Source organism: Punica granatum, chromosome 2 (assembly GCF_007655135.1).
Source record: "Punica granatum isolate Tunisia-2019 chromosome 2, ASM765513v2, whole genome shotgun sequence".
In the NCBI taxonomy this organism is placed as follows: domain Eukaryota; kingdom Viridiplantae; phylum Streptophyta; class Magnoliopsida; order Myrtales; family Lythraceae; genus Punica; species Punica granatum.
Window position 1 is genome coordinate 200,735 of NC_045128.1, and position 18,041 is coordinate 218,775.

The following is an 18,041-nucleotide window of genomic DNA, read 5'->3' on the forward strand; positions in this document are numbered from 1 at the left end:
ATCTATACTATACATAGATAAACCTTTTTTTTTTTCGGTTATAAGAGAATTGGCTTAAGGAAAAAAAATGAAAATTTCTAACAATTAATAGAATGATACAAATATCGAACATGAAACATCTTAATTATCAGGCGAATTGTGTGCACTGCACTGTACTCTTTTTGATAGACAAATCTCCCTTTTTTTTGTCATGAATATAAATGATATTATATATGTAATTATTTTAATGCAAATGATATTATATATGTAATTATTTTTATAACAATAATATATTCTATTTATTAGTAGTAGTAGTAGTAGTATTTTAAAGAAGAATAGTGAATAGTTATTCGGTTCCACGATATTATTGGTGGATTGACGTTGACAAAGAAAAATTCTGGGCAAAGAAAGACGCCGACGATTCAACAACCCTCTCTGAATTGACTTGAATCGCATCGCAGCATTGCAACTCTCATCTCATCTCATGTGATCGTCCGATCAAAAATTCATTGATCGTGTTTTGGTTTTGGGTTGGCCTCCCCTCTCTCTCTCTCTCTCTCTCTCTCTTTCTCTGGTCACAAACACAACAGATCTCCACCCACTTCTCCCCGCAGCTCGCCAAAATTCCCGATTTAATCAGCCAGAGCCAGCCGCTCACCGAGCCCCAGCCTCAGGTACGTAGTAGCAGCGTTAAGCTTTCTCTCTTCTGTGTTTGTTCATTCTGAACTGATCCTTTATTAGAATTAGATTTAGATTTAGATTATTGTTCATCCTCTCTCTCTCTCTCTCTCTCCCTCTCTGTGAGGAGTCGGCTTAATTTTGACTGATGTTTCGGTTCCTCGTCGTCTTAGCTTTCATTTCTGGTTTAGATCTTCCCGGATCGCTTGAATTCTTTTCACTGTCTTGTTTCGGATTCTGGGTTTTCCTGTGCCGGGGTCACTTGCTAGTTGCTAGTGGATTCTTTCTTGGCGTGCCAGCTCCAGCTTCTCCTTGTTAGTGCTGTGCTTCCTTCCCTTCCATGTCCGTGGAGTGAACCTTTCTTTGCGAAGTAGTTTGAGATTCTTCTTCTTCTTCTTTTTAAATGCTTCTGGACTGGAACGGGGAGCCTGTTTCTTGCTCGAATACTTTGTTTAAGCTGATACTGCAAACGATGCAATACAAAAATGTTCTCTCTGTTTGATTGGTTCTTTTGTTTTTCCTTGCTCTGTCTGTTCTGTGTCCATAGATACAATTCTCTTTAGAGAATGTCAGCAGCAGCAGCAGGAGGAGGAGGAGGAGGAGGAGGAGGGGGTACTCAGAAGAGCTTGAGGAAAGCCCTCGGAGCAATCAAGGATACTACAACCGTTTCATTGGCCAAAGTCAATAGTGATTATAAGGTATCTCCGTGCCCCCATCATCAATTCTTTTTTGTTGGCTGTTCATATGTGACAATTGGGCCACTACCAGAGGCAGAGATGGTTATCTTCCATGGATCGAAAGCCATCTTCTTAGCAGTTTGCTGATGTTCATGTTTTCAGGAACTGGACATCGCAATAGTCAAAGCCACAAATCACGTCGAGCGTCCCGCAAAAGATAAACACATTAGAGGTTGCTGTTGTTTCCTTTCCTTATGTACCTCAAATATAACTGGTTGCTGTTGTTTCCTTTCCTTTTGTACCTCAAATATACCTAAGTACTCTTGCACCGTTCTCAAAGTTAACAACTCCTCTCCGAAACATGGACGACAATATTGTGCTCTACTTCCAGAATGTCAGGTAGCAGAAGATCTGACGGAGCATTCCATTTTTCGTTGCAGCTATTTTTGCTGCTATTTCAGCCACAAGGCCTCGTGCTGATGTTGCCTACTGCATCCAAGCTCTAGCAAGACGATTATCAAGGACGCACAACTGGGCGGTATGTTCCTGTTGTCGAATGTTACGTCATGCTAGCTTGAATTGCTCGCTTTGCTCTAGCCTCTCGACATCCTCATTGGCCTATTTTTTCGAAATTGCTCTAAGAGGGTGTTGACGTTCGTTAGCTATCATTTTCGAGCATCTGATATATTCCAAGTTGTAATCTCAGACTTTTTTACTTGATGTTTAGGTTGCCCTGAAAACTTTAATTGTCATCCATCGTGCTCTGAGGGAAGTCGACCCCACATTTCATGAAGAGCTCATCAATTATGGCAGAAGCAGGAGCCATATGCTCAATATGGCTCACTTCAAAGATGATTCTAGTCCAAATGGTATGTATGTAGTCAGTTTTGATCAATGTCCCATCTTACATATTGATGCACCTGCTGCTAACTCTTTAAGTGATAATAATGCTGCACAGCGTGGGATTACTCAGCATGGGTCCGCACATATGCCTTATTTTTGGAGGAACGCCTTGAATGCTTTCGCATTCTGAAGTATGATATTGAGACAGATCGACCTGTAAGACTTTGACCTTTCTGGTTTTGACTTGACCAAGTTGATTTTCTGCATAACCTCTATAAATGCTCAGGGAAATAGACAATTAGATTGCAGAGATAACTAATGAACTTAAGTTTGATGCAGAGAACCAAAGATCTGGATACTACCGAATTACTTGAGCAATTACTAGCTCTTCAACAACTCCTTTTTCGTGTCATTGGTTGTCAGGTAAGTGATGAATTTGCTTATGGACTTCTCATTCCAGATTATTGCTCATGTTCTAAAATGCAGATAATTATTTTCCGTGACATTTCTGTGTAAATGACATGATTATGCAGTTCTCTTCTTCTAATTGACAATATTGTATTGACTGTACAGCCTCAAGGAGCAGCAGTTAATAATTTTGTGATCCCACTGGCGCTTTCAATGGTAGGTGGAATCTACAGGGTTGGTCTATTTGGTTGAATATATGTATTTTAGTCCCTGAGGAATTGTTTTTTCTTTAATGCTTCTAAACTAGGTCGCCTCGGAAAGCATTAAAATCTATCAAGCCATAAGTGATGGTACAGTTAACTTGGTTGACAAGGTAGGCATTTTCATGGCTATTGCAGTCGGAGGTTTATTAATGGAGCAACTTTTGGATAAATGATTAACTTTAGCATAACAGTTCTTCGAGATGCAACGTCATGATGCAATGAGGGCTCTGGACATATATAGGAGAGCTGGCCAGCAGGTATCATCAGTTGATGGCATGTCACTGTTAAGAAGAGCTTTTCTAATCTCCATTGCCATAATATTCTCTTTTTTTTTTTTGCTGAATTAATAGGCTGAGAGACTCTCAGAATTCTATGAAATATGTAGAAGTTTAGATATTGGACGCGGCGAAAAGTTTATTAAGATTGAGCAGGTCTCTCTCTCTCTCTCTCTCACGGGCACACACACACACACTATCTGCCAGTTTTTTTCAGCCCTAATTATCTTTTCATCATCTCCTAAAGTAAACTCTTATTTATGACTAGCCCCCTGCATCATTCTTACAAACCATGGAGGAATACGTAAAAGAGGCACCACTGGCATCAACAGTTCGCAAAGATCAGGTCCCGTGGGCTTTCTGTTAAATGTCCGATTGATTATAAAGAAATTATCGATGCATGATTATTTTTCTTTTGTTTGTTCCTTTGATGCAGGTTGTTGACAGCAATCCTTCACCACCTAAAGAAATATTGGCCATAGAGTACAAAAAGAATGCAGAGGAGGAGGCCAGGCCACCTTCACCATCTCTACCTGAGCCTGAGCTGGAACCGGAACCAGAACCAGAACCAATGAAAGTTGAAGCTGCTGTTGCTGAACCACCAGATTTATTGGTAGGCAGAGAAGGTTCTTTTTCTTGCATGTACCTCCTTTTCCTGTTGGAATAGAGCCCCGTCTTTTCCTTTGCTACTTTCTAATAGGTGTATTGATTTCTCTCCCAGGGTTTGAATGAACCTAATCCAATTGCTTCAGAATTAGATGAGAAGAATGCGTTGGCTTTGGCCATTGTTCCGGTTGGTAAGTTCATTTTTCACATTTGGTCTTACGGTATCAATGATTCAATCTGTCAATCTGTCTTATGTTCCTGACTGACTGGTCCAATGGGATTCCGTCAACTATACTGTGTCAAGCTTGGACTTTGACCTGTGATTGGTGAACCTTCTGTGGAAGGAAATCATGTTCAAAATAAATGTAGACCATATTGATGGTCTAGAATGTTGCTTGGTAATTGGTTGCTGAATTTATATTTTACAGGTGATGGACAAGCTTCTGCTAGTTTAAATCAAGTCAGTGGAACCACCGGCTGGGAATTGGCTCTCGTCACTGCTCCAAGCTCAAATGAGAGTGCTGCAGCTGCTAGCAAATTGGTGAGCTCTTGTCGAACACATTAATTGGATGTTCTAGCATGGTTTTTTTTTTTTTGTCAGGCTTCTGTGTCTTGTCCACATTGCCGAGTTGATGCTCCTCTTGAACACATGATCATGGCACCTGTACCAGCATTTTTTGTTTTTTTTGGGGTATAAGTTAGGTAGGAAATGTTATATTAATTCTCATGAGTTTTGCATGAAATTGGATCACAAAAGGCGGGAGGGCTGGACAAGCTCACACTAGACAGCCTGTATGATGATGCAATCAGAAGAAACACCCAAAGTGGGACCAGCTACAACCCTTGGGAGGCAGCAGCAGCCACGCCAATGGGCGGTGGGATGATGCAGCAACCTGGGCACGACCCTTTCTTTGCATCCAGTGGGATGGCAGCCCCTCTGCAGGTGCAGATGGCGGCCATGGCCAATCAGCAGCAGGCGTTCCTGCAACAGCAGCAGCAGCAACAGCAGCAGATGATGACGATGATGGGCCCACAGCTCCAGCAACCCATGAATCCTTTTGCGAACCATGGTACCAATGTTCACCCCTATGGCTCTGGGATGCCAGTTCAAGCCTACAATCCCTATACTGGCCTTATATGAGAACTATATGATCTCCATCTCATTCTTTTTGTTTGTCGCTTGGTGGGTCCAAGTAAATGAAGAATTTAGACGAAACACTTGTTCCATATGATATGTTTGTGCATGTGCAGCAGTTAGCCTAGCCAGAAATCTTTTTTTCCCCTTTTGCCATTATTGAGGGGCCCTACTCCACTGTTTTTAATTCTTTCTTTTTTCCTTAGACCCAACCCCCTAGGGGTTGGTAATAATAATATCATCATCATCATTATTATTATTATTATTATTATTATTATTTCCTTTGAAAAACCAGCTCCACCAGTTGCATGTGTACGCAGGAAGTTTGTAACTCTCTGTCTTTGTTGATAACATATTCAGAAATATCTTTAGTACTTTTCTTGTTGCTTTGTTAAGCCGCTTATATTGCTCCTCTGCTCTTTTACGGTGTTGCTGTCTCTCTGAGCAATGCTACTAGTTTACCTTCTATACTCCCAGATAAGAACACTATTGGGTGTCATCGTCATCAATATGCCGCCCGCCCAGGCGAGAGAGTGATCCATATGGTGATTGTGAGATATATATATAAACTGTGGATTAGATATCCAGTGATGAGTGAGTTCCATGTTTGATCTTTTAAATCATGTCCGGGAAGACCAGAGACTATATTAATTAAAAAACAACTAACTTTTGCAGAGAAACATACGTCTTTTGAGGGAGAAACTGGAAACCTGAGTGCGTCACATCTTACACTGTCCGTCATTCTAAACATAAATAATACCAAATGCTTGGCCAAGGCAAGAACGCATCAGTGGACCACCGCAGAGGAATGCCAGCACGACATAGATTATGATCGCAAGAATCAGCAGCAAAGCACCCCTGTATGTACGACACATATACAATAAAAAATAGCAAATCATCAGCTTTCAAAGAACAGGGCAAGGGAGGCAAGACGAATGGAAACTTTTTTCAGTTTTCATTTACGAATGAGAGACTCTCACGTGAGCTTAAAGTTTCCCCACCACATGGTATTTTTCAAACGCCGAGACTGCCTTTTGAATCTTAGAGTATTCCCTTGCAGCGTGGAAGCCTTCTCCACCAGCAATGCCAAGCGGTCACCTCTTTCCAGAACTTTCTCAATGTTATCTATCATAACAGTTCTCACCTGTCACCATGACAAAGATATATAACGTACAGCTTGTGAGAAGAAGTAGGGTTACACAATGAAGGCAATCCATTTGGTGCAGCAAAGTCCAAACTCAAAACTGCTAACGGGGCGCAACCGAGACCAGCAACAGAGAAGTGACACCCTATCAAGCTTGACATGGCATTAAGGTAGTAAGGTGGAAGCTGACCCCCACCCTGGAATATGGAAAACTGACTTACCTGACTCATTTCACCTTTCAACCGATTTAATCTATCTGCATTTGGATCTGTCAAGTAACGCTCCATCTCCTGACTCAAAACTCTAGAAAATTCGTCATTCATGGCATATGGTGCAGCAGTTTGGACAGCACGACCGTAACTTCTCACAAATCGTTGGTGGATTTCTTGAAGAAATGCAAACGGGATTCTTCCTGAAAATATGGAAAACAAACAAGGCATTTGGTCACGCTTTGCTTTAATATATATATTAAAATACCATGACTTAGTTTACCCTCCTCGGCAGGCAATGAATGAAAATGTAAAGATGGGGTGAATGATATAAGCAGACCATCTTATTCTTTCATTTGCTATGCCATGCCAATAAATACGCAGAAAAAAATCCTTTTTTTTTTTTTTTGATAAGTAGAAGAAGCAACTACTTTCATAAGATAACAAGACAGAAGGTTGCGGAATGTCGCCTAGTTTGAGTCCATCCAGTTTCCATGATATGCTTGCAGCAATGAGCAATATTGAACTGTGATTCCCGACAAAATTGAGGCAGTAATTTCTTTCTTTCTTTCCTTCTTTCTTTCTTTCTTATGTCTGCTGCGGCATATGATATGAGAGCATCACCGGGTTGGTTCAGAATGGAATGCACTTTGTTGTCTGCGTTCTCGACTCGCGTGACATATCCCATTAGGCTAGCCATCCAGATTACAATCATAATTCTTCAGGTGTCTTGTCCTCTAATGTCAGGATTAGGTGTTTCATCTCACATATAAATCACTGTTCTTTCCAAGACCACCATTAGCAGCAGCTGTGGCTCGGGTAAAAACAGCTAATAAGGGGTTTTTTAAATTTCTGATGGGCGACGGGATCATGATCATGGAATGTTGAGTTGAGCTGACAATCCTCAATTGCAAACTACGTACCACCCGAGGACACTAATTGCTGCGGGATTCTATAAAACAAGGACGGGAGAAGAGGTCGTGCAGCCAGCATAGCAACCGGGAATCTGAAGAACTTAGCCGCATGTATGTATCCTCCCTCGAACGTAACACCGCACGGCAAGAATTATGCTCATTTTCTACTTATTATTACTATAAAGAAAAGGAAAGAGGAGAGATTCTACAGAGGGAATCACGTCCGGCAGGTATGGCACGAACAAATTAAAATCAAAATGAAAGAAAGAAAAAAAAAACATAATTAGGAAGCGAGGAGGAAAGGAATGAGCAAAAAGGGAAGAGCGTGCGTGGGTGGAGGTAGAAGATGAGATGGATGCTCACTCTCAAAGGCGTCGTCAGCCATACAGAGGACGGTGAGGCCATCGGTACGTTTGACGTGGAAGATGTAGCGGCCCTGAGAGAAGGAGGCATTGCTGTCGGAATTGCCGGAGGGGAGCTTCTCGAGAATCTGGCGGGCGATGGCGCCGGCGTTGGTGGTGGTGGTGGGGCAGCTGAATTCCGACAACACCACCTGCCCTCTCGCCACCATCCCGTACAATATCCCCATCCCTTCCCTTTACTTCGTGGAGTAATCGGTTCCCCCACTCCTCAACATAAAAAATAAAAATAAAAAGGAGGAAATCTCGCCAAAGGGCTATGCTATGACTCTTAGATCATCATCATCGAGACAAATCTGAGCTTTTTCTCGTCGATGAAAGGGACTTTCTTCTCCTTCATTCAGATTCAAGCTGAATGAGAGGAGAAGGGAAGGAAGGAGATGCCAACCCAGCGCCTTTCATTCATATTATTTTATTTATTTTTATATAAGATATATATTTAGACAAGTTTGTTTATTTTGGGGGAGTTTGACAGTGTGTGTATGTATATGTTAGTGTATGTACACCAATTCCATTAGTTATCATTCATCATTCAACTTGTTGCAAATTTCAAAATTCAATCATGATTCCAAGCTTCGCGCTTTTTGCATTGTATAATTTGATTGATTGGAAATATGGAATGGGGTGGGGAGGACAGCGTGGCGTCTCTACAGTCTATATTAATGGAGTGTGGTATGTGGAGGTGGCACAAACGATGTCGTAGGTTAGGGAGGTGCTCCGGCTTTGGCGGGAACAGCGATTGAAAATGGGAGGGAGGGAGGGAGGGAGGGAGAGAGGGAGAGAAAGAAAGAAAGAAAGAAAGGGGAGAGAGAGAGGGAGGGGACAGCTTGGAATTGGGTTTGTCGGGGTTGGAAGAGAAGGCCGGCGATAGACTGTTAACGCACAACACAAGCCAATCAAATCATGGAATAGAATGAGAGAAAACGCAGCACCGCAGACTCTCTATAGTCTATATATATTTATATATATACATATAATTAAGTAAATTAAAAATTGCAAAAGAGTACAGATAGAGAGAGAGCATGGAGGTCATATTAGATTTCCATTACTTCATGTTAGTGCCAGACCATTTTAATTGACAGAATTGAAGTTTAGGATAATAATTATAAAAAAATTTTGAAGATCAAACTGTGACTATCCTAAATATCATCAGGGATCGTTTTGACAATTTACTAAAAAAAGCCTGGATTAGATCCTCTCTGAATGATAGATGGATGGATAGAAGATATTTGTTTGATTTTATATAATAATAATAATAATAATCGTAATAGTAGTAATAGTAATAATAGAAAATTCTAATGAATAAATGAATAATTGATGATGAGTGGGCCCCAAATAAACAAATCACTTATTTATTTGAATAAATATAAAGGAGTCTTGGTTAGGTGAGTGGGCCCGAGGTGCCACCATTCATTCATGTGTTCGGCCTGGCCTTGGAATATGGGTGTGCAGGTCGAGTAATATATTTTTTTCACGATACTTCAATCCTATTCTATGAATGACATGTTTTAATTTTGAAATCGGATCCTAATCTGTTGAGTCTTGAAATCGAAACCTACCCGAAATCTATATGGATAGGAAAGATAGATGCACAAAGATAGAGATTTACTAATTTTTTAAAAGATAAAGTTTTCAATTTTTAAAATACAACGATATAAATACAAATATCTATTAAAATTTTTCATTAGTTTATAAATTTCGAAACAATTTATAATTATTAAATTTTTTTAAAAATACTCAAAAAATAGAGAAAATTCTATTCATATACGAAACATTTGAGGCCAATTGTATGAGCCCACTATGTTCTTGCTTATATATATATATATATTTAATCATATATTTATTTATTATGCAAGAAAAATTTACAATGATCATCTCATATAAAGAAAAAAGAAAAAAAGGAACAAGAAGAAGCGGTATGCAGCAAGCAAAGCAAGTAATGTAGTGTTTTTTTGTTGGCACGATCCACCGGCCACCAAGCCCATCAGACATGGGCTTTTCTTTTTTTGGTGGGCCATCAGACATGGCGGCTAGGAACTGATTCTCTGCTCCTCCTGGAATGTTAACTGAAAGGCCAGAGCCCAGGCCGCATCTTATACGCAAGTCCTGAAGCCACTAAGTCGGAGTAAAACGTGATTTATAACACTATCAAAAAAATATTATTAAAATCTTATAAATATATTCATTTAATTTTTAAATTCAAAATTCAGGATTTATTAAATATTATGTAACTCACATTAACTCATCAGAAAATTAGAAAAATATCATGTTTTAAGGATGATAAAATATCTTTAGAAAATAAACAATAATTTTTATTTGGAATTATTATAAAAAATACAAAACTAAAAAATCCCATAAAAATTAATTGAGCAATTTGAGAATTGTGAGGTATTTGACCGAGACCACTATAGCTCCGCTTTATTGACTAGTGAAGTCCGTTCATTGCATGGAGTTCAACGTAATCTATTTTTTCCTTTTTCTCAATTTTATCATATAATATGCATGTTTATAACTGTTATAAATCATAATTAAATTATTGATAAAATATATTATGTTAGATGTATTTAGTAATATTAAATTATAAAAATATTATATAACTAGATGTGAGCTCTCAAAAAATATGTCTATCACAAGGTGCATTAAATTTTTTGCTTTTTATCGTTGCACTTCAAGTTCTTGATCTCTAAAGTATGAAAACCGTGATAAGCCAATCTCAACTTTTTTTCTTTTTATCTTTTATGTAAGTCTAACTATGTTCTTATAAAAAAAATTCTTTTTCATTGAATTTCACTCTTCATTATATGTATGCAAAATGTTGTGATTTTAATTTTTTTTGCTGATATATATTAAAATTGTAGGGAAGTTTTTTAAAAAATACGTCTACCATTAAACATGATGGTGAATTTTTCAATTTTTTTTTGTCACTTATGTACGACTAGTAGCTCTAAAATGTTTGTATTGCTATATGGAATTTTGTGACCTCTAATTTTATGTAAATATCACGTCAAAATTCAGGGAAAAAAAACGTTACCATGCATGCACATTAGAAGGATCTATTGTTATACTTCTTTAATACAATTTTTCATATCTTATTCGCCAATTTAAATTACCATTAGTCATATATTTAATAATATATTTTTATTGATGGTAAATTATTATGATTTTTAAACTTTAAAAAACATTAAATTATGTAATGTTTTTTCCAATGTAACTCAGGACCTCCACAACTAGTGTTTATATATATGCACACATAATAGAGTCTATCATCTATGAACTTGAAGCCAGGAGTTAAAAAGTACTTCATTGGCACGCTACTAATTAATTTTAATTAATTATATTTTTAGTTTAAAAAATCGAGCCATTGTAAATCCTTAGTAAAATTAATTAGGATTATAATAAGCATGATTAATTATATTTCAAATCATTTAGAAATAGTTCTTTATACAAAAAAAAATCTAAATTTATTTAGCAAATGACATCAAACATCTCGAACTATTAACTTTTTAAAAAGAAACGATTACATTACCTACAAAAATGATTATGGGTCAGTTGCATGGAGATGGCGAGTGGGTGGGTTTTCCCACCCGCAGGTCCTCCCTTTTTATTTTATTTTTTTAATTAAAGTATTTAATATCCATTTTATATTTTTATATGTATTTTTTTTAATAATGAAAAGTGTCCGAGTTTTGGCCAATTATTTTTTTCACGACTCTCGTGAATATCCTACAAGTTCACCGGACAATTATAATCCGGCCACACGTTTCTTTGTTTTTTCTTTTACTAAAGAAGGATGTCCGAGTTTCGGCCTACTATTTATCTATGTTCTTCCTTTTTTTTTAATAATAAAGTGTGCCCAAGTTTCGACCGATTATTCTCCACGACTCTCATTAAGAACCTACAAATTCAATGGACATATTATACTTCAGCCACATATAGGTATAGAGGAGTATATACACGCGCCATGTGTGATAATATAAAAAATCTTTAAAGAAGAATATACCATAATAATAATTTTTTACAAAAAACTAACGATTGCATTAGTGTCATAAAAAATTATAACGAGATATAATACATCACTAGAATAAGTAAAAATTAGGTTATATGTTTATAGAAAGAAAATTAGCTCAATAAGGGGTAATTTCAAGTTTTTTTTCCCTTTTCTTACCGAAATATGTGGTCTAGGCTAATGTGCGTGTCAAGAGAGGGGACCTTTCTTATTTTTTTGGAAATTACATGTGGTTTCTTGAGAATTAATAAGGTTTTTTTTTAAAATATCGTGAAGCTTTTTTGGTAATTCATTTAATACTTTTGTTGTAGTATTTGATGTTCGAAAGTAGTTTTGAGTACCAAATACTTTTTGATATGCACCTTGGTTATATAATAAGTCCTGCTATATCATAATGATATTTTCTTATTAAAAATATCAGATAAATTCTTTGCATCTATTTCAATATCCTAAATAATATCGATTTAGAAACAACCTAATAAAATAGACTATACTGTTATAACTATTAAAAATAAAATTTAGACAAAATATAAAGAAATATTAGCTTCTACATCATATAACATATATTAATCAATATACCATATAAGAAGTCTAAAATTCTTTTAACTATTAAGACTATTACTATATGTTGAGATTTTGTGTTATATCGAGTATTGTATAAATTACAATCACATAACTATTGATCGAATAATTTTACCTCGCGGCAACATGTGAGTAAAACCCTAGTCTATCATAATTTTTCTTAAGTTCATAAAATCATCATGTTCTAATTCTGTTTTTGAACCTATTAATGTGCCATGTTACTCAACTTTTTTTGTCACAAAGGGAGGTTATAGTTATAATATTATGAAATAGAAATCCTAATAACTAATAAAGGGACACATGTGGTCTCAAATGAGTATCGAACCTGAAACCTCTTGATTATTAAGTGAAAGCGTCACTGCACTACACTACACCCTCTTCTAATGTGATTCAACTTAGCCAATTTTGATCCTACGGTCTAGTCCAATTAAGTCCTATATTTTATTGAATTTTCCAATTGACCGTCTTCCCCTCTCTCGTCCTCCTCCTCTCCTCTGTACGGCTCACGCGTCCCTCAACGAACCTCCATTCCCTTCACTCAAGTAAATATTTCGTGGGTATTACTTAGCTACTTGATTATGTAACATACGATTAAAATGTTTGAAAGTGAAAAATGTCCCACAATAGTTTCGTAAATTTTCACTTATAAGCATTATGATTGGTTGTTATTAGTCGGCGAAATTTTTTCCCCTCATCAATCCCGTTGTTCCCCCACCTCCCTCTCCCCTCATTGGCCATCTCGGTTCTCCAACACTGTGTGGTTGTCTCTCTCTCTCCTCCTCCCTCTTCTTGCTCACCTCAAGCCTGTCGGCTAAGTCGGCTCCGCTACGTTGGGAAATTAATTAGAGGATGAAGGGGGATTTGTGTTTGGAGGGAGATTATCATTGGGTTGCTGCTTTGATCGGAGTATATAGCTAGATTGTTCCTGAGCTGCCATTCAACGAGCAAATATTAGGCGAGTATTACTCATTCACTTAAATGTATAACTTCCAATTAAAATACTTGAAAGTGAGAAACTGACCCCACAATGAGCTCGCAGATTTTCACTTACAGGTATTTTTATTGATTTTTACTCATCTAAAGTGGATGAGTAATACTCATTCACTATTTTCTTCCCTCGGACAGGATAGAGAACCACTTGTTTATGCCATTCCACACGACACTTTTCGGATTGGACTAAGAGGCGTTCTGTAATTGTTGCATATTTACAATTACTAGAAGTATGCGCGCCTATGAGCGAATTTATTGAATTGACTTGAAACTTGTTCTCTACTTGTAAGCAATCATTTTCAGGAAAATATATCCCGTTTGTGGGTTATATCATGAGTGATCCTTAATTTTCTTTTCTCCTCTACTCAATTAAATTTCAAGAATTTTCCAATAAAAATTTAATATAATATGTTAAAACTTATGATAAGTATTTATATTAATAATAATGAATATAAAAAAAAACGTGAACGTGCAGTCGATTGGTAAGAATGAGAAAAAATTTATCAAGAATCAGAGAGAAGAGGTAGCGGGAGAAAACGGTGGGACTCGATTTAGTGGTTTTTATAAAGAGCACTGCTATAGCAGCCGAATCGGCACTACCGAATCAGACAGCTTTGGCAATTCTGTAATTACATCAAAAAGCAAGGGGCAATTTTGTGTAGAGAGGATCGGAGGATACTCCCCTGAAGGAAAAGTAATTACGCTTTTAAAAATTGAATTATACATTGCACGGGTATTTTGGAAATGTGAAAGTGAGATGAAATTGGGTTTTCGAACATTATAATAGTATAAAATAATCTTAAATTTAGTTATTACTATTAATTGGGAATATCATAATTAAGAAGGATGTCTTAAAATAATTTTTTTTATGTGTCTGATGAAATAATGTCACGTGATATATCCGTTTCACACAATGCTCTCATACCTCTTTATATATTTGTATCAATTTCAGAACCATTGCACCTTGTCCACGGGGTGGCCCATGACGTTTAATTAAGAATTACCCTCTAAAAATATATTGATCAGTACTGTAAATATACTTCTTAAAGGGTTAAAAAAAAGAGGTGCTGTACAAATACTTGAGAATGGGGGTGATTCTTTCGTGCACTGTCGTAACCTTCGAGAGACACATACCAACACGGGCGGGTGTGTTTGATGCACATGTCCAAGGGACTGTACTCTGTCAGATCTGTTTCTTCGTATGTCCTGTCCTGTGCTGTGTGGATGTGTGTGACTGGCCAATAATCTGCGGGGGCAAGTCTCAGCCACCAGATCATGATAATCCTGCGCAGAATGCCAACTGCCCTCCCACGCCATTCATTGGCGTGCGTAAATTTGGGATTTATCATTTATCTTCACGAAGAGAGGAGAGGGGAGGGGAGGGGAGAAGGTAGATATGATCTTCAGTTCAGAATCAGAGCCATTCAATTTCGATTTGGTTCATATGCGTGCTGAGTACGTAGCTAGAGGCGGCTCTCAACCAATCAAAAACCTTTTTCTTTTTTACCTCCACAACAAATGTCCAGTAATTAATGTTAGACTCACTGAATTATAAATACATTATATTCTATTTATTAATTATATATTTCATCATTGTACTACTTAATCGATCTGAACGTAATGATCGATTCGGTAGAATGTGCACAGATTGATCGTCCGACGTGTGCTTTCGCACTGTGCTTCCTCTGAAATCTTTGTCTCATTCTGCTCCTCATATTCCATTAATTCTCTTCCTTACTAATTACGTTTGTCATTCCAATACGTACATATATACATAATAAAATATACATTTTTTTCGGTTAATTAGTAAACTAATTAATTATTCAATCATTCGAGGACAAGGGGGAACTGCAGATGTTTACATCTAGCGGTTTACCCTTATTCCTTTATATCATCTACCCCCAGAAAATTCATTACCAAATTGCACGATATATTCTTTCTCATGAAAAAAGGCGTGAGCTAATAGAGTACAAATTTGGACCTAATTAAAGACTTTAGTTAATAGGTATAACTGCTTAGAACTGCCTATATATCCACTTCACCAAAAAGCTTAAATAAGATGAAAGCCTACATGTCGAGCACTGTTAGAATATGTGGATATATATATATACCTCACTGGAATTAGAAATCACCTCGCTGTTATATGACTGGCTCATAGCACTTATAAATCACTACCAGCATGCATGCCAATGATGTATTTATATATTAAATAATGTATAATACAGTGATGTACGTATGCTCTCGCTTAGTAAATAAAAGATTTTAAATTCGATATAGGACAATTCATGTCCTTATATTAACTATTTATATTTTATATTTTATTGTATTAGATCATATATTCAAAAAAAAAAAATCCAACCCGTTGACAGATGCACATAAATCATCCATCACTCTTATTTTTGACTAGACATGCATGTCGACCTCTCTCTCTCTGCATATTATCCCTTTCTTAATTTGTTTCCCCTCCGAGTTCGCATGGCTGCTTTGCTGTATTTATAGTATGTTGATCCATCTCCCATAATTAATTAATGTCCCCCCCCCCCAACCCAAGGCCGTCTAATTCTTATTCTGGTGTAGGTACATCAGCTCTATATGTAATTTATTGGTCAGATCATGGACATTTTTAACCTTATGACTGAAACCAATCTCATTTAGGTATCAATTTAGCCTTGGCTAAGGTGCTTCAAGTGGAATTTGAATCCTTACGCTACATGTAAAGTCCATTCACTAGGAACTTATTATACTGCTAAATCACATTCTTATGATTTATAATATGCATATTTTACTCTCTTTTTTTTCGGATGGCAATTTTATTTATCTTTTGGGTCATAATATCAATTATATTTTACTTACCTTATTTTGGGGTGAATATTTTTACTTACCTTCATTGCCAACGTTTGGATCTAGTTCAAAGTCAAAGCTGGACAGAAGCCTAGAAATAATCAAGATGTTTTGAATAGGGGCATGGAAAAATATTAATTTAAAAAATTCGACACTTAATTTAATTTTAAATAAGGCCGCAAATTTGAATTCTACAAATAGAGGAAGTTCATCATTGCAAAAGATTTATCTTTTAATAAGTCGACCTGCTTGAGCTTAATTAGTCAGAATCTGTTAGGAATTTCTTATATCATCATGATGCATCTCGAAAAGGAAAAAGAAAAATTTGCAGCAGCCGAAGTTCTCTATATGCATGCACGAATGTAAGACACATCACTAGAAATATAAGGTCGGCTGGCACTCAACCCATTGCCAACCGAAAAAAAAAAAAGGTTCGGCTCCTTCAATGCACCTATTATCAATGCACCATTAATTAAATATTTATGCAGAATTTTCCAAGCAAACCACCGTATCATCAGAGGAACTCAGCCATATATATATTTTGGTAGGAGAAACTCGACCATTATATACACACATACGCGCACACCAGCCAATTAAAGCTATTCTATGATATATATTCCAATACATAAATATTCTAAGAACTTTTGGCATCATCAATATCCTAATGGCATCGGTTTAGATATCGTGTCAGTGTTGACTTCATGACAATATGGAATCTTTCAATGCCTTCACTTGGATTACAAAGGACAACGGGCATCCTTGGCGATTAACTGGCAACATTAATATGATCTTGGTCGGCTTTGAGAGATCGCTTGGCTGAAGGAAAATTTGTTCATACACTCGGAGAGGCCAACAATATGGTTGACTTCTTTGCGAAGCAAGGTATAAACCGGGAAGTCGAATTCATTGCATGGACTGGTTCCACCATCTAAAACGGACTTCTGTTCTCTTTGACAACCTTGTTTTTCTATGGGGCGGTCTTATATTTGTGCCGGTATGTGTATTATCTTGCTCTTTTGTTATTTTTACGTTGGTATATCCAGAGCTTTGTAATCCCCTTTGTTTATGGGAGGTAATTGTTGTTGTCCAGAGGGGACAATTCCCCCCAATCCTTTACTCCTTCCGTCCCTGCTTCTCGGTGTTGTTTATTTAGTTTTTTTTCCTTGAGAATTGGTGTTATATATAACTCAAAGCCAACCACATACAAAAGGGCCCTTGTTTATTCAGTTTTATGTTCAGCTCCGTTCATGTGAGGAAATATATAAATTAACATATTTACTTCAGAACCTCGAACACATGATTGTCAGACGTGCATGGAGAACTAACTATGCAACAAGTTCAGACTATCTTTGCGTTTAATTATTGCGCTGAGATATCCTCGAATTTATATATACATATTATATATAGACTACACAATATGTAAATACAATTAAAACTGTTGTTCACGTTGGACAGTGGTGACAAGTAGGATGGGTTTTCCCTATAGGCAATTAAAACTGTTATTTATGTTGGATGATGGTGGCAAGTAGGGTGGATTATCCCACCCAGCCACCCATTTGGCCATCCCTCTTTTATATATATTATATTTAATTTTTATTGAATTTAAGCCATTTGATATTTAGAATTCCACTAGGTCTCACTAATCTAGATTCAAGCGAGGTCGACCCACTAAAAAATAAATCTCTCCCAAAGATAAAAAAAATCAATTTCGTCATCAATTTAAATAGTCTCTTTGTATTTGTGATTTTTTTGATTTATATTACTTGATATTCGGAAACCCAATAAGTGCATTTAATAAATCACAAGACTCATGCCCAGGGCCTTATTAAGGATAACAAGCGCGACTCACCTAAAACTAACCCGACGTCCAGGCCATCCGCCCCACACTCATCTTGCAAAATACCCTCTCCTTCTAGCCAGTGCGTGCCTTCCTTTTTAGCACCTGATCATTTGAATTTTGCTTCTTCTTTTCCTTTTAAAATTTTCATAGTATTTTTTTATTGAATAAATCATGTAGGGTTCACTCGACCAATCACCATGTACCACATGTCAGCGTTAAAGCCACGTTAGCC

The 18,041-nt window shown here is 36.9% G+C and overlaps 2 protein-coding genes across 3 annotated transcripts; one reads left to right on the forward strand and one right to left on the reverse strand.

Moving 5' to 3' along the window:
* The first annotated feature begins 352 nt into the window (after positions 1–352).
* LOC116196483 (putative clathrin assembly protein At5g35200) lies at positions 353–5,240 on the forward strand. Its single transcript, XM_031526221.1, has 16 exons — positions 353–653; positions 1,205–1,355; positions 1,497–1,566; positions 1,775–1,872; positions 2,062–2,203; positions 2,293–2,393; positions 2,517–2,600; positions 2,751–2,801; positions 2,893–2,958; positions 3,040–3,105; positions 3,199–3,279; positions 3,392–3,469; positions 3,560–3,736; positions 3,845–3,920; positions 4,158–4,270; positions 4,487–5,240. The coding sequence occupies exons 2-16, from the start codon at positions 1,224–1,226 to the stop codon at positions 4,868–4,870; spliced, it is 1,719 nt and encodes a 572-aa protein (XP_031382081.1). The 5' UTR covers positions 353–653; positions 1,205–1,223; the 3' UTR covers positions 4,871–5,240.
* Positions 5,241–5,470: 230 nt separating this feature from the next.
* On the reverse strand, positions 5,471–8,007 carry LOC116196484 (vesicle-associated membrane protein 711-like). Of its 2 annotated transcripts, none has more exons than XM_031526224.1 (4): positions 7,495–8,007; positions 6,230–6,420; positions 5,866–6,008; positions 5,471–5,722 (listed from the first exon to the last, which is right to left on the reverse strand). In XM_031526224.1, the coding sequence occupies exons 1-4, from the start codon at positions 7,718–7,720 to the stop codon at positions 5,608–5,610; spliced, it is 675 nt and encodes a 224-aa protein (XP_031382084.1). In that variant the 5' UTR covers positions 7,721–8,007; the 3' UTR covers positions 5,471–5,607. The 2 variants fall into 2 exon arrangements, with proteins under 2 accessions (XP_031382084.1, XP_031382082.1); XM_031526222.1 differs by having other exon boundaries at positions 5,845–6,008; positions 7,495–8,002.
* Between the last annotated feature and the right edge of the window lie 10,034 nt (positions 8,008–18,041).